Below are 14,264 nucleotides of genomic sequence, written 5' to 3' on the forward strand. Positions count from 1 at the left end.
CAATTGTGAGCATTAAAAAAAACCTCTATTAACAAGGATAGGGCTTTAGTTTTTAAATCAGCTTTTGGCACTCACCATAATCTCTCTGGGGACTTATCGTCATTGTTATCCTTTGATAATTTCTACCTGAAATCTAACATTTCTTTCTTTTTCTTTTTTTTTTAAACACGCAGGTAAACTGATTCTTTTGCTCAGATAAAAATTAGCTGAGTGCCTCCAAACTGCCTGAGCTGAAATTCTGCATTTAGCAACTGAAGATCAGCCGGGACAAGAAGCGGCTCAGACAGGCTTAACCAGGGTGATATCCAACACTACACTTCTCACTCAACCCCCATTCATCTGCGCTATCTGGGTCAATCGTCTGACTCTGCAGGCCCAAAAGCTAATAATCAACAGTCCCCACTACACAAGCTTAGCATTAACAGCAGGGCCAAACAGTGAATGCATGAGCTTTTACACTACACCTGAACAGTTTTATGTTCTCCTGAGACAGTATGTCCAGGTTTTTGTGTTTACTGAATGATGCAATGCAAGATATCAGCTCAAACCGTTCACCTTTATTGATCCATTTTAGTGTCCAGAGCCGTCACATAACGACACAGAACATGACAGACCAACATTTTCAGTCTGCCAAGCAGCTCTACATTCCCACAACTATTACAAAGAAATAAAAATAAAAAATCAAGTAGTTATTCACAAGAGAGTCCGTGTCACCTTACTTTAAACTGTTGATGCATTTTCCTGTTATTTGGAGCAATTTGATTAGTAAAAATAGATTTTATGGTTGAGTAAAAATTTTATATCTATTTTACCTCCAAAACCGTTCCAGTTTCTAATATGTCCACCTAGGAAAATTAATTGTCCACCTCTGTTGTACAGTAATATCTACAGTGTATAGATATAATGATATCATCAGATACTAGAATGTGGTGACCACCAAAATCTGGCAGTCATTAGCCCCAAAAATCTAGAATCAGTCAGGCTTATTAAAGTCATTTAAAGCCTTACGGCAACACCAAATTGTGTAATTTACATTTTGAAATTCTACACTCAAGTTTAGGGATGAAAAAAAGTAAAGCCAGCTTACTTTACATTCAGCATATATGAAATGCAAAAGCACGAGGTTGATTTTCCAGACAAACAGCAACATCAAGCAACGTCTAACTTTAGTTTTTACCCATTCAAGTAAAGCAGTTACAAAACTGTCATACTGCTAAAAAATGGTTTACTCTTTAAAAACAGGCACTGTGTTATTGGTAACACTCGAGCCTTACACAAAGCCATGCATTAACTCCATTCGTGTATTTGTGCCACAATTGATCCCTCATAAATGTCCTTGTGGTTTCATATACAGTACAGTACAAAAGTTTGTTTTCTCCATACATTAACAACATAAGTAATCACCAAGCCTACTTATTATTAGTTTGTCTATGCTGCTCTATAAAGCATTTATGTATGTTTCTTTAATAAGTAGTATTCACATGTCATAAATGACAAAAAAAAAAAAAAAATCATCTCAAGGTAGATTTCTTCAGATTTTAGTGAGTAAAAAGTGCACACAGTGCTCTGCATTATCTGAAAGACTGTATAAACACAACTAACATGACAAACATACAAAAAACAAACAAACAACCCCCCCCCCCCCAAAACCCCCAATGTAGTCCTGAGTGGATGAATACATCATGTTGCTGCAGGTCTATTATAGACACATATTACCAGCACCTTGCATTAACAAGTCTGTAAATATAACAGGCGAGTTCATCATTATTCATTATTAAAGTGATTTAGTCGTAATAAAATCTGTTACTTTGTATTTTGTTATGGCGCCCAGTTAAAATTCTTCAGAAAACATACACCCATAGAAAAACAGTCTTCTTGGAAATAAAAGGAGTATATGATCTCTTGCTTGAGCTTGCATATGGGTGACAGTTTCTTTTATCTTTAATAAATGCCAACATTTTGTGGAGTGGATTTATGTGTACGTCAGTAATGAGGGTCACAGTCTTCCACCATGCTGTCTGTGATGTAGTTGACTTTTAGCACCTCCTGGTAATACTCCTTCTCTACTTGTGTGTTGACGGTCCAGGCTACAACCTCGACACCCCTCTGGGCCCAGTACTGCACATAGTCCCTGTAGACAGGACACACAATCGGTGAGTGATGTTCATCTGGTCTGAATGACCCAAAAAGAACTTTTTAAGGATGAGTACAAAGCAACGATAACTTTTTTGGTATAACTTAAAAAAAATAAATGTAAAAGTGAGATACTTAATATATACAAATATATGTAATGTTTAGATTTCCTCCTATTGATGATCCACAACAATAAACCCGAGCATGGAATAAGACAGTTAGCAGTGCCATTGAAATGTACCTCTAACACATCTGTATTCTAATGAAATCTAACGCATATATAGAATATATCACTGTATGTTCCAGCTACAAAACTCACTGTGAGACAAAGTTCTTCTGTATCAGGAACGCCGAAACGCCACAGAGCTTCCACAAAACATTATGGTGTGCCCAGTCCAACAAGATGTCCATGACAGTCATCCAGTGATGTTTCCACAGCGATGAAAAACGTGGGGCACCGTCCCCGAACCGGCTCAGGCTCCAAGGCCGGTGGGTCAGTGCCGTGACCACATCTGGGTCACTCTGTCTCATCTAGACACAAAGTGTTGGTGAACATTAGCATGCTGTTTTGTTAGAAAGCAATTTGTGTATTTGTTTCCCCACTCTTTCTGAGTCAACACTATTTATTACAATACGTTTTTAACTTAACTCTTAGACTGTGCAAAAATAACTACAATTAAAACTGTAAACTACTTTGAGCCACATGTCAGCTGATGTCAGGTCATCTTAGCGTTCACTTTAATTGGTAACAAATGAATGAAAATAGGAACCAAGAGCTAAGGCACTAAGAGCTGTGTGCTCATACTGTTTAATTAGTCTTGCAATCCATCACCTAAATGTGTCTAGGAGGTGCAAAGTGTAACACACAGATATCCGCTTATCCTACTCAGGGTTGCGGAGCGGCTGGAGCCTGTAACGGCTGCCACCCTGCACACCCTGGACAGGTCTCCAGCCTGTCGCACTGCTAACACAGAGGAATACTTACATCCACACCTACGGCCAATTTAGAATCAGCAATTAACCTACCCCAAAAACTATGGTAGGAAGCCAGAGTACTCAGAGAGAACCCACAGAGACATGGGAAGAAAATGCCAACTCCACACAGAAAGGCCCGGGCCAAATGCTTGATTTGGACCCAGGACCTTCATACTATGAGGCAACAGCGTTAACCACGTTGCCAATGTGCTGCAAGTTTAAAAAAAATAAAATAAAATAAAAGTTCTGAAAGTGGTCAGGGTTCATAATCATGCATAGAGAACTTTGAACTTCTAGTTTATAGCAGAAGTTAATTAATGTAGGATAAATAAGATAAGCTGACCCACACAAACTTGTTTCTACATTTCTTCTTGTGTTTTTTTTGTTTCACTGTGTGCAGCCAAACTGTCTGAACTTTGTGCATCTTTATCTTTTGTACTTTTTAAGGGTGTGTAATTGCAGCGTTGAAATTACCCCTTTGGGAACAAACGGTGCTACGTGACCTGACAGTCACCAGAAACTCTTCATGTCTGGAATTTGATTCTTTATACTACATATTAGTTTACCTCGGTGTATTTTCTTCTAAATTGTAATTTTCCTCTAGTTGGACTAGATCGTATGAAGAAAACCACAGAGAAAAATCCCCCCTGAAAAAATAGTGTGTTTACTGACATGAACTAAGCTTTAAACTCTTCAGATATGAGCCGTCTTACCCTGTAGATGACTTTGGGCTCGAAGGAGCAGACAATGCTGCTGTTGTAGAGGACCGGATATTTCTTATACAATTCCTTTAGAGCTGCGGCTGCCTGAGTAGGAAGAAGAAACAAATGGTTATCGTAGGTCATTCAGCTGTTTGCAGATTTAATGTTTTTGCTTGTGGGTGTTCCTCTCCAACCACTAGGTGGTAACTAGCAGCTGTGTATGCACAGGCATACGGGCCCGCAAATCATAAATGTCAGTACGTGAGCCTCCAACCACAACTGCAGCTTTCCCTTCCTTAAAAACGTGCAAATGCTGCACTTAAGGAGTTGAGTGAATACCCTAACTTTAAGCTAAGAGACTACTGCCCCTGGCTCAGTTTTTATGTTGCCAACACAAACAAAGTTACATTTGGTTGTTAAAGAGCAAACAAACAAGGAACGTCTAACAGCATACACAATGTTACCACACAAACAAAACATTGCTTATCAGTGGTGCTGTCCTCAATCTGTGAGAAGCTGTGTGTGTGTGTGTCCGTGTGCGTTTTAGGGGTTTGTTATTTGTTTGAGTACAGACAAACCTGGAACATGTGTTCTGGACGTCTTAAAGTGCGTCAGCGTTAGTAGTGTTTCTCTTCTCTGGATATTCCCCGGTATGACTCTGGCTTGCCACAACTAATTTTAATGATTAGTTTTGTGTAACTAATAGAGTGGTGACATGTATTATAGTGCCATTCTATTGGTAATGAATAAAAAAGTAGAAATGGCGGACTTGTGATCAGTTTGTATCAAGCCATCACTAAAATCAACACGGGCAAACTGTGACGATGATGATGTGCAATCTCTCAGTTATGCAGGCAGTTTTGTTGGCGTTACCTCATCTGGATGACCTTTGACATCAAAGTAGATGGTTAGCTGCAGTTTGATGCATTCCTCCACTGCCTCCTCCAGGGTGGGGATCTTCTCTCCTGCAAACTTGTCCCTGGTGGAAATAAAACAAGTAAGGCTCGTTTTAACTGGATTTCTTTTTATATTGTGCCAGTGATCTTTCATACGTCTCACTACACAGTTTGCCAAAGTCACTTATATACTCGTTCACTCTTATCTAGCATAAGTTTCCGGTTCTCCGCCGTTTACCTGCTCCGATATTTCCCTGGGCTATATCTTTCAGTTAGATATTTGATCCTTGGCACATCCAATCTACATGCCGTCCTCGGGCAAAATAGTGTTTATCTAACACAGCACAATCAAACTGTCATAGAGAAAGTATTATTTGAACATGTGTGTAAATGGGTTAATTTGGGGTTTGTGTAAGCAAAAACCTATGAACTTCTTGTTAAGAGTCTGAAATTATTCGTTTAAAACGCTTATACATAAGCATGAATTATTCAGATGTGTAACCACTTTGCCAAGGTCTGGACAAAGACACACACAGTCCATCTTAGATGAGAGGAAATAACCCAGGAACCACTGAGGCTCAAACCTGTCATGAACTGGAAACTGCTGGAATACCAGTGTCACAGTGAAGCATAGACTGAGAGGGAGCTGACTAAAGAAGACACTGCTCCAAAATTGACACCTTCAAGCTCAACTGCAATTTGCAGCTGTCCACATGGATAAACCAAAAGCCTTCAAAACAAAAGTTTTATGGTCTGATTAGACAAAGATTGAGCTCTTTGGTTACAATGCCAAGAGATGTGTTTGTAGGAGTGACGGAGAAGCTTTCAAACCTAAGAACACTGTACTATCTGTCAAGCATGGTGGTAGGTAGCATCATGCTCCGGGGGTGTTTTGCTGCCAGTGGTACAGTGCACAAATTGGTTGGAATAGTGAGCATTGTTAATATGGTAGTATATAATTTTTATATTTCTGTGTTATTGTAAAGTCATTTAAGTTAAAGTTTAAAAAATGCATACGCCCCCCAGTGACTAATATATTACTTTAAACGTTGGATATGATCCAGTAGAAACTGAAATATTTTCTTATTTGTGTGACCCTGACTTTTGACCTTGAAACATTACACACTAGAATCTGTGTATTTTGTTATCTTTACCCATATGATTGGAGCAGAACTGGCTGAAAGCTTTGGCATTGATAAGCTGTAACAACTTTAAGATAAGATATAATCATCCAGTGTGTGATTTTGCAAAACTTTATGCCGTCATTGTGACATCATATGGCGTCACATTGAAAAAAAAAAAACTGTGTTGTACAGCTCTCTCCATGCGCAGTGAAGGCCAAGGTGAAATGCTCGACCACCTAGGTACTCATTTCTAACAATAGAATAGAAGAATAGAATACTTTTATTTGTCAATTTCTTCAAATGTACTTGCCATGCAAAGGAATTGAAATTACGTTTCACACTGTCCCATGCGTAGACATTGACAACAATAAGGTGCAGATGCACAACAATAAAGCCCTAACAATAAAGTAATAAATAGTAATATAATAATATAAATAATATAAACAGTGCCAAAAGAAATACCAAAAATATATATATAGCTGCAGGTGTGTGCAATTGCAATGCAAGTCAGGAATGTTTTCAGTTCCCGGTTCAGAGAGTGTTTCCTTGCTGGAGAGTGTGCGTGGGTGAGGGGGAGTAGAGTCCAATCTGTCTTCCTATACTTCTGCCAATCTGGTGATTCTGCTGGCTGGGAGTCGGGAGGGAAGAGAGTTCAGCAGTCTCACAGCCTGGTGGATGAAGCTGTTGGTGAGCCTGGTAGTGCGGGAGTGGAGACTTCTGTATCTCTTTCCAGAGGGCAGGAGGCTGAACAGACAGTGCGCGGGGTGGGTTGCATCGTTGACAATTGTGATGGCTTTGCGGGTGAGGCGAGTGGTGTAAATGTCTTGCAGGGAGGGGAGTGGTACACCAACTATCCTCTCAGCTGTTCTCACAATGCGTTGTAGAGCTTTTCTGTTATAGTCAGTGCAGCTACCGCCCCACACAGTGATGCAGCTGGAGAGGATACTTTCAATAGTGCCTCTGTAGAATGTAGTCAGGATGGGTGGTGGAGCACTTGCCCGCTTGAGTTTGCGCAGGAAGTAGAGGCGCTGTTGTGCTTTCTTGGCCAGTGATGCTGTGCTGGTGGTCCAAGAGAGGTCCTCACTGATGTGCACCCCCAGGAACTTGGTGCTGCTCACCCTCTCCACCGCAGCGCCGTCGATGGTCAATGGGGGGTGACAGGTGTGGCCTCTCTGGAAGTTGACAATAATCTCCTTGGTCTTACTGACATTTAGCAGGAGGTTGTTGTCTCTGCACCACGTGGTCAGGAGCTCAACCTCTTTCCTGTAGTGGGTCTCATCGCCCTTGGTGATGAGCCCCACCAGCGTTGTGTCGTCCGCAAACTTCACAAGGTGGTTGGAGCTGTAGGTTGGTGTGCAGTCATGTGTCAACAGGGTGAAGAGCAGAGGACTGAGCACACAGCCTTGTGGAGCCCCCGTGCTCAGGGTGATGCTGTTTGAGACCTTGTTGCCCACACGCACCGCTTGAGGCCTCTGGCTGAGGAAATCCAGCAGCCAGTTGCAGAGGGAGGTGCTGAGGCCCAGTCTGTCCAGTTTACAGATGAGTTGTTGTGGTATTATGGTGTTGAATGCTGAGCTAAAGTCTATGAACAGCATTCTCACATATGAGTCTTTCTTGTCCAGATGAGTTAGGGCTGGGTGGAGGGCAGAGCAGATTGCATCCTCTGTGGATCGTTTCGCTCTGTATGCGAACTGGTGTGGGTCCAGGGTGGGAGGTAGGGTGGATTTGATGTGTGACATGACTAGTCGTTCAAAGCACTTCATAATAATGGGTGTCAGTGCTACGGGGCGGTAGTCATTGAAACAGGCTGGGGATGGTTTCTTTGGCACAGGTATGATGGTGGCAGTCTTGAAGCATGATGGAACAGTGGCTTGCCTCAGGGAGGTGTTAAAGATGTCTGTGAAGACATTCTTCAGCTCCTCTGCGCAGTCTTTCAGCACACTACCAGGGATGTTATCTGGACCCGCTGCTTTCCGGGCGTTGATGGTGATGAGTGTCCTCTTCACGCTGGCAGCAGACAGGCACAGAGGCTGGTCGTGTGGAGGTGGTGGTGTTTTCTGTGGGCGTGTGTTGTTCTGTGCTTCAAATCGTGCAAAGAAGCTGTTCAGGTTGTTGAGCAGAGTGGTGTCGCTCTCACAGCTACGCGCTACAGGCTTGTAGTCTGTAATAGCCTGGATGCCTTGCCATAGGCTTCTTGCATCCTTGCTATCATTGAAGTGGGAGGTTATCTTGTGTGTGTAGTCCTGTTTCGCTTTCCTGATGCCACGGGACAGGTTGGCTCTCGCTGTTCTCAGGCCTATTTCATCCCCAGCTCTGAAGGCCTTGTCTCTGGCCTTCAGCAGCCTGTGGACATCTCCTGTTAGCCATGGCTTCCGGTTGGCTCGAGTTGTGATACTTTTCACCTGTGTTACATCATCAATGCATTTGGTGATGTATGAGCTCACCGTGTCTGTGTACTCCTCGATGTCTATGATGTTATTGTAGGTGGCTGCTTCCTTGAATATGTCCCAATCAGTTGACCCAAAGCAGTCTTGAAGAGCAGAGGTGGCCTCCTGTGGCCACACTCTTACCTCTTTCATAACAGGTTTGATGACCTTCACTCTCTGTCTGTATGCTGGCATTAGCATAACAGTGAGGTGATCAGAGGTGCCGATGTGGGGGAGGGGGATGGCTTTGTATGCTCCTTTTTCCTGTGTGTAGACCAAGTCCAATATGTTGTCTCCCCTTGTTGGAAAATGTACATGCTGATGAAACTTTGGGAGAACAGTTTTAAGATCAGCATGATTAAAGTCTCCTGCGAGGATGATGAAACCGTCTGGGTGTGCTGTTTGTTGTTCACTGATGGCCTGATACAGTTCGTTCAGCGCCGCATTTCTATCGCTGTTGTTGCTAGATGGAGGTATATAGGTAGCGACCAACAAGATCGAGCTTACCTCCCTGGGCAAATAGAAAGGGCGACACTTCACGATCATGAACTCCGCCAGTGATGAGCAGTGTTTGCGTACTACAGTGGCATCCCGACACCACTCGTCACAGATGTAAACACAGACCCCGCCACCTCGGGTCTTGCCTCCGTCTATGAGAGCCCTGTCGGCTCTGTAGCATGCTAGCTGCTCCAGTTGTATGGCCGAGTCCGGAATGTTGTCATTAAGCCATGTCTCGGTGAAAACTAGCACACAACAGTCACTTACTTTGCGATTCGCTGATCTCAGAAGTCGTATGTTGTCCATTTTATTGTCCAGAGATCGAACGTTGGCTAAGAGGATCGATGGTATGGCTGGGCGAGTTGGCTTAGCCTCAAGCCTGACTCGGACTCCTCCGCGCTTGCCCCGCTTGCCTTGTATGCCTTGTATATTGCTTTAAAGTTTAAAGACAGATTATAAATTGTGGATAACAAAGTTTTTACTGAATTTCACATTTGGTGTAACCTTGTAACCTCAAATTGATCAAAATAAAATTAAAAATTAAATCTTGTGTTGTGGCTTCTGTGTACGCTAGACCGCTAACAAACAGACAAACTGAGCGGATTACATACGTCCTCCCTTCGAGGGGAAAATTACCTTATTTCAGTGGATGTTTAAACCTGCTAGTATATTAGTGTGGAAGAACCTGTATCACATTAAAGCACCTCACTACCGTGTGCTTTGTTTGCGCCTTCCTGACTATACGCTTCTTTCTTACCTGAGTCGATGTTTAGCAGCTGCATCCAGTTTAGCCAGCTCTGACATTTTCATCTTGCTGAGGAATCCTGACCCACTGGTGGTTCGGTCCACGGTCTCATCATGCATCAGTATTGGGACGCCATCTGCTGAGAACTCCAGGTCCAATTCCACACCAGTCGCCCCATTCTTACTGGCCTACAACAGAACAGACAATTTTTGTCTGCACTTGATGTTTTTTCAGATGGAGTTGGTGATCACAAATCTGCCCTAAAACCCAAAAGTCATTCCTACCTTCCTTATGAACTTTGCAGCTTAATTTGCAACTACTATACAACAAAATTAGCCATAAAGCCATGATCCATCTGAAGAAAATTTTACTTGACTAGCAAACTGAGTATATCTGTTCTCTATGTGTTGACCTATAAATGGGGGTATATCACAGTTAAGAAATACTCTTCGAAAGTGTACACCATTGCAACAAAGTCTGTACACTAAAAAGCACTAGCAGGTGTATTTTTGACTTGCAAATTTCTAGCTCAGAACACTCGCACCTCATATACACCTGATATAAGCATGTGGTCTGTATTCGGTATCTTTATTTGTATAAATTAAAACCAATACATGGGACTACTCATATCCAGATGCTATTAGATTAATTATTACTCACACATCTTTACTTTATCTCAACATGCAGATTAGTTAAACGAGGCTGGCTAGTTGGGAACTGGCTGATAACATTGTGATACAAGGTGCTGCTGGAAGAGTGGTGGCCTTAAAATGCATGTTCTCTGTGCTGGTAAGTTGTCCAGATACAAACTGGGCGTGAATACCAGAAGTTAAAGACGTCGCAGTAGTTCCCCTTGCAACCACGGCCATAACAAAAAAGGGCAAATGAAGGATAATCGCTCCAAAACCCTCCCCACCTCATTCTCTCACCTCTAAGATAGATGCTATCGTGTTCTCCGGTGCATCGTGCCCGCCGCCCCGGTGAGCGATCACCGACACCTTGCCCGTGCCCGCCGTGCCCTTGACTGGGTGGAGTACCTTCTGGGTTCGGCTGGACGGTACCTGTGGGAAGCGGAACATTGCTAGAAAGAGATAGAGGGAGGCGGTGATGATCACTGTCCACACCGGGCTTCGGGTCCCCAGCAGGATCCCCACGAAGATAAGGGAGTACAGCGTGGCTTCATCTCCTAGCTGGAGCATCGTTGTCCTCTTTTTGTCTTCTCCACCTGTCCCACAGCAGAAGATAGCACCTGGCAGGAAATGTTCCGCATTTAAGGTGTGGGACGTTTACTGTCCTAATTTTAGTTTCTTTAAACGACCTAAATGAGATAAGAACATGTTTTGCCCGGCGATAAAACACTCATTACCGAGAGACAGTCCCCGTGACTCGAAGAGAACTGCTGATTTACGCTTCCCGGTGGATGCTTCCGCATTTAAGCTAACATCCTCAAAATGAATTTGATGTATTCAAAATTATAATAAAATTGTAATTATTATTCTTACTGAGCTGTCACAGAGCGATGATTGACAGCTTTCTCACAGGATGTCTCGGAACAACATAAAAAAAAAGTTAAATAAACATTAACAAAAAACCCCCGAGACGTTGAAGGTGAGCACATCCGGGTTGCACCGCATAACTGCTTCCTGTTAGCTCCCATTCATATCATTTGGTGATCCATCTTTCTTGTTTTTGCATTTTTCTTTCATTTAGCCGGTCTCTGATCATGGTAAGCCTCGTTTTATATCCAAACTCTTATCCAGCATTGACTTTTATTATCAGTAAGATTAATTTTTAGCCACAGAAGGTCATTAGTGCTGTGCCAGGGCTGTGTGTTTTCTACAGTCATTGGTGACAGCTCAGTCAAGACATGTGCACCTTCAGGTTGTTTTATTCCACACAGCGGCTACACAACAGCTGCTGTACATATACTGCAAGTGTTCGTCTGGGTATACCACTTGTATTTTTTTAAGCAACTGCACAATATTATATTTTGTATATTACTGCAATAACAACGTACAGTGCACAAAATAAGTGAAGTAGAGAGTACAGACAGGGTGGAGTGGGTGGAGATGAAGGCCAGAGGTGATATATGACGGGAGGATAGCAGCAAGAGTGACGGGGAAGGTTTGCAAGATCAAAGCCAGCTTTATTGTTAAAGACCATATGTACAGTATTGATGAACTATGTTAGGAAATACTGACAGAGAATTTGCAGTTTTTTTAAAGTTATTTTGTTAACGGGGATCTAGTCTAAGGTGTTTGTGTACGTTTTGTCTTGGTTTGTGTTAAAGTTAATTTTTGATGCATCAGTTGGCTGATCCAGGAGTTATTTTATTAAGTGGTGTAGTCAGTTTGTTCTCATAGATGTTAGCTAATCAAATATTCTATATTCTATATCATCAACATAATAACAGTTTTGTCTCCAAACATGTCATGTTGAATTTATCTGTTTGATGTCATTTATCTTTCTACAGATCAGGTCACTTCTCCGGTGCAGATTAACTCCCCACGTCCTGTCCTTCACCAGAGGATCAAGTCTGCCCGCAGCTCGAACACCTTCCAGTTTGCAGCCTTGTTCACCAAGTCTCAGGCCAATTCAGCAACACCTACATGGACCTGTTATCCCCAAAATCACAGCCTTTGTTAAATACTCGGATGTGTCCACAGAGAAGTACACTATGATTTACACCCTGCCATACATTAAGCTCCTTAGAGCTGTGTCCAGGCTCAAACTCCTCCAAACTGCAATAACTGTGGTCATCTTGCCCCCGGTGTACGTCCTCTACTTTCAGGGAGCTGCCTCCACCTTTCTTGTCAGCTACACGACAGGGATAGCTCTGTTTGCTGGTGCTATGCTGTATACTGCCAGTTACTTCTTCAGAAGGGTGGTGGGAATGATGTATCTGGATCCGTCTCAGACCACCCTCAAAGTGTCCCACCTCACTTTCTGGGGAAAGCGCCACGATATGTACCTGCCGGTGTCAGATGTCATGACCATTGGAGACACAGGGGACTCCGTAAATGAGACCATACTGAAATTTAAGAGATACAGCAGTCAGGAGACTCTGTATTTCTCTACTCATTTTGGACGTGTGGTGGATGAACAGGCTTTTAAAAAGGTGTTTGGAAGTTTAAAATGATTATTTGTTTAGAAAAAAAATGTGAGGTATTCTGAATAGTATTATGAAAACATAACATATTAAGAGATGCATCTATTGTCCATGAACAATATTCTAAATGAAAACACATTATACAGTGGAGGACGCTTGCTGTTATATTTTATATCTAAGATATTTTAGCTGACATAGATCTGAATCATCCACAGTTGATAAATTACTGGTTTATTATTATTATTTTTTTAATCTTAATTAAGGTTGAGAACTAAGATTGCATTAAAAAAAAAAAATCTGGACTGTGGTAGGTTAACAGTTGTTTACTAAATGGTGACTATGTATGCAGCTGAAATAAAAGATCAGGTGAGATTGGCCTAACATTGTCCGAATAGTCATGTTGCATCATCAGACCATGATAGGATAGCTCCACAGGTCAGACACCACATGTCCTTTTTGCTGCAAGCTCCAAAGAATTTGTCCCCTCCTGATGTTGATTTTTTTTTGTGTGTTAGGTTAAAGTGTAAACCTAAAAACTCTGTTATTGTGTAAAATGCATTAAAGAAAGTATTCTTCAACATTGTTTTTGACTGGGCTAGGGTTGGGGCATCCTGGCTGTAGAAACAGGGAATTATTCACACATTTTGCCTCAGGTTTGGTTCAAAGAAATGTCACTTTGGGACCAGTTTCTCTTGCTGAGTTTTTAAGAACCTGTGAGTTTTCAGTTCTATCTTGGTTAAGATGTTTTCTGACATCCAGAAATAGAAGTAGAGCGGGTTAACTACCAGCTGGTGATTTGATCCAGGTTTCTTGGCTCATGTCAAAGTGATTTGCAAATATGAAGGCGTGTGTATCATAGATAAAGAGCTTTTATAAATGTTTTCCGAGTTCTCAGAAACAGTAGAAAAGCACTGCACAAACATGTATCATGGAAATATTGCCACATATGGCCACAGCTTCACAAAGCTTTTTATTTCCTCTTTGAAAAAGACAAAACAAAAAACATGTGACTCTACGTGTCTCATGAAAGAACAGCTTTCACGCTGTTATTATGGACCTGGACCGATTTTAGTTTGTCTAGAAGTTCAAAATTGCAGCGTTAGCAGAGCTAGCCACATGTGGAGGTCTGTGAATGTAACGTTGGTTAACCACTTCGGTCCAGACTGACATATCTTGACAGTTCCAGATTGATTGGATTATTTTTTGTACTGTGACAAAAATTAAACAATCATGAAATTTGCAAATCATTTGGATAACGATTGTATTCATAATATTAGAACAGAGCAGAAGAGAGGCACGGTTTGTCTGGTGAATGTGATGGTGGATGAAAAACACGACATGTTTTGTGTTTCAGAAGGACTAAATGTAGACAAAGTAAATGGATATTGGTGAAAAGCAGACCAATCTGCTTCAGTCTCAGGGTGAAATGAAATGACAAAAATGCAATCCTTTAAAATCGCTGACTTCAGAAAAGTTTGGAGAAGTGTGTCTCGTGCTTGCAAGAACTCAAGATCTTTAATGAAAACTGAAATAATGCATATGCTGAATTCATTTCTCATTGTGTAAGGGGGAAACAAATTTCCAAAAACGGTTTAAAAATTCATGGTGTGTGCAAAATGAATTGTTTGAACTTTAGGGATCTTTTTGCATCAAAAAC

General features: G+C 41.9%; 2 protein-coding genes across 3 annotated transcripts; one reads left to right on the plus strand and one right to left on the minus strand.

Moving 5' to 3' along the window:
- Positions 1–537: 537 nt before the first annotated feature.
- Positions 538–11,085, minus strand: gde1 (glycerophosphodiester phosphodiesterase 1). Of its 2 annotated transcripts, none has more exons than XM_082536024.1 (7): positions 11,001–11,085; positions 10,428–10,747; positions 9,511–9,686; positions 4,683–4,788; positions 3,822–3,914; positions 2,453–2,664; positions 538–2,131 (listed from the first exon to the last, which is right to left on the minus strand). In XM_082536024.1, the coding sequence occupies exons 2-7, from the start codon at positions 10,695–10,697 to the stop codon at positions 1,984–1,986; spliced, it is 1,005 nt and encodes a 334-aa protein (XP_082392150.1). In that variant the 5' UTR covers positions 10,698–10,747; positions 11,001–11,085; the 3' UTR covers positions 538–1,983. The 2 variants fall into 2 exon arrangements, with proteins under 2 accessions (XP_082392150.1, XP_082392149.1); XM_082536023.1 differs by lacking the exon at positions 11,001–11,085 and adding an exon at positions 10,865–10,994.
- A 32-nt stretch (positions 11,086–11,117) lies between these two features.
- On the plus strand, positions 11,118–13,185 carry tmem186 (transmembrane protein 186). Its single transcript, XM_082536025.1, has 2 exons — positions 11,118–11,224; positions 11,972–13,185. Exons 1-2 carry the CDS (start codon positions 11,222–11,224, stop codon positions 12,635–12,637), a joined length of 669 nt encoding a protein of 222 aa, XP_082392151.1. The 5' UTR covers positions 11,118–11,221; the 3' UTR covers positions 12,638–13,185.
- Positions 13,186–14,264: the final 1,079 nt, after the last annotated feature.

Source organism: Aulonocara stuartgranti (genome assembly GCF_965226115.1).
Source record: "Aulonocara stuartgranti genome assembly, chromosome: 6".
NCBI lineage: Eukaryota > Metazoa > Chordata > Actinopteri > Cichliformes > Cichlidae > Aulonocara > Aulonocara stuartgranti.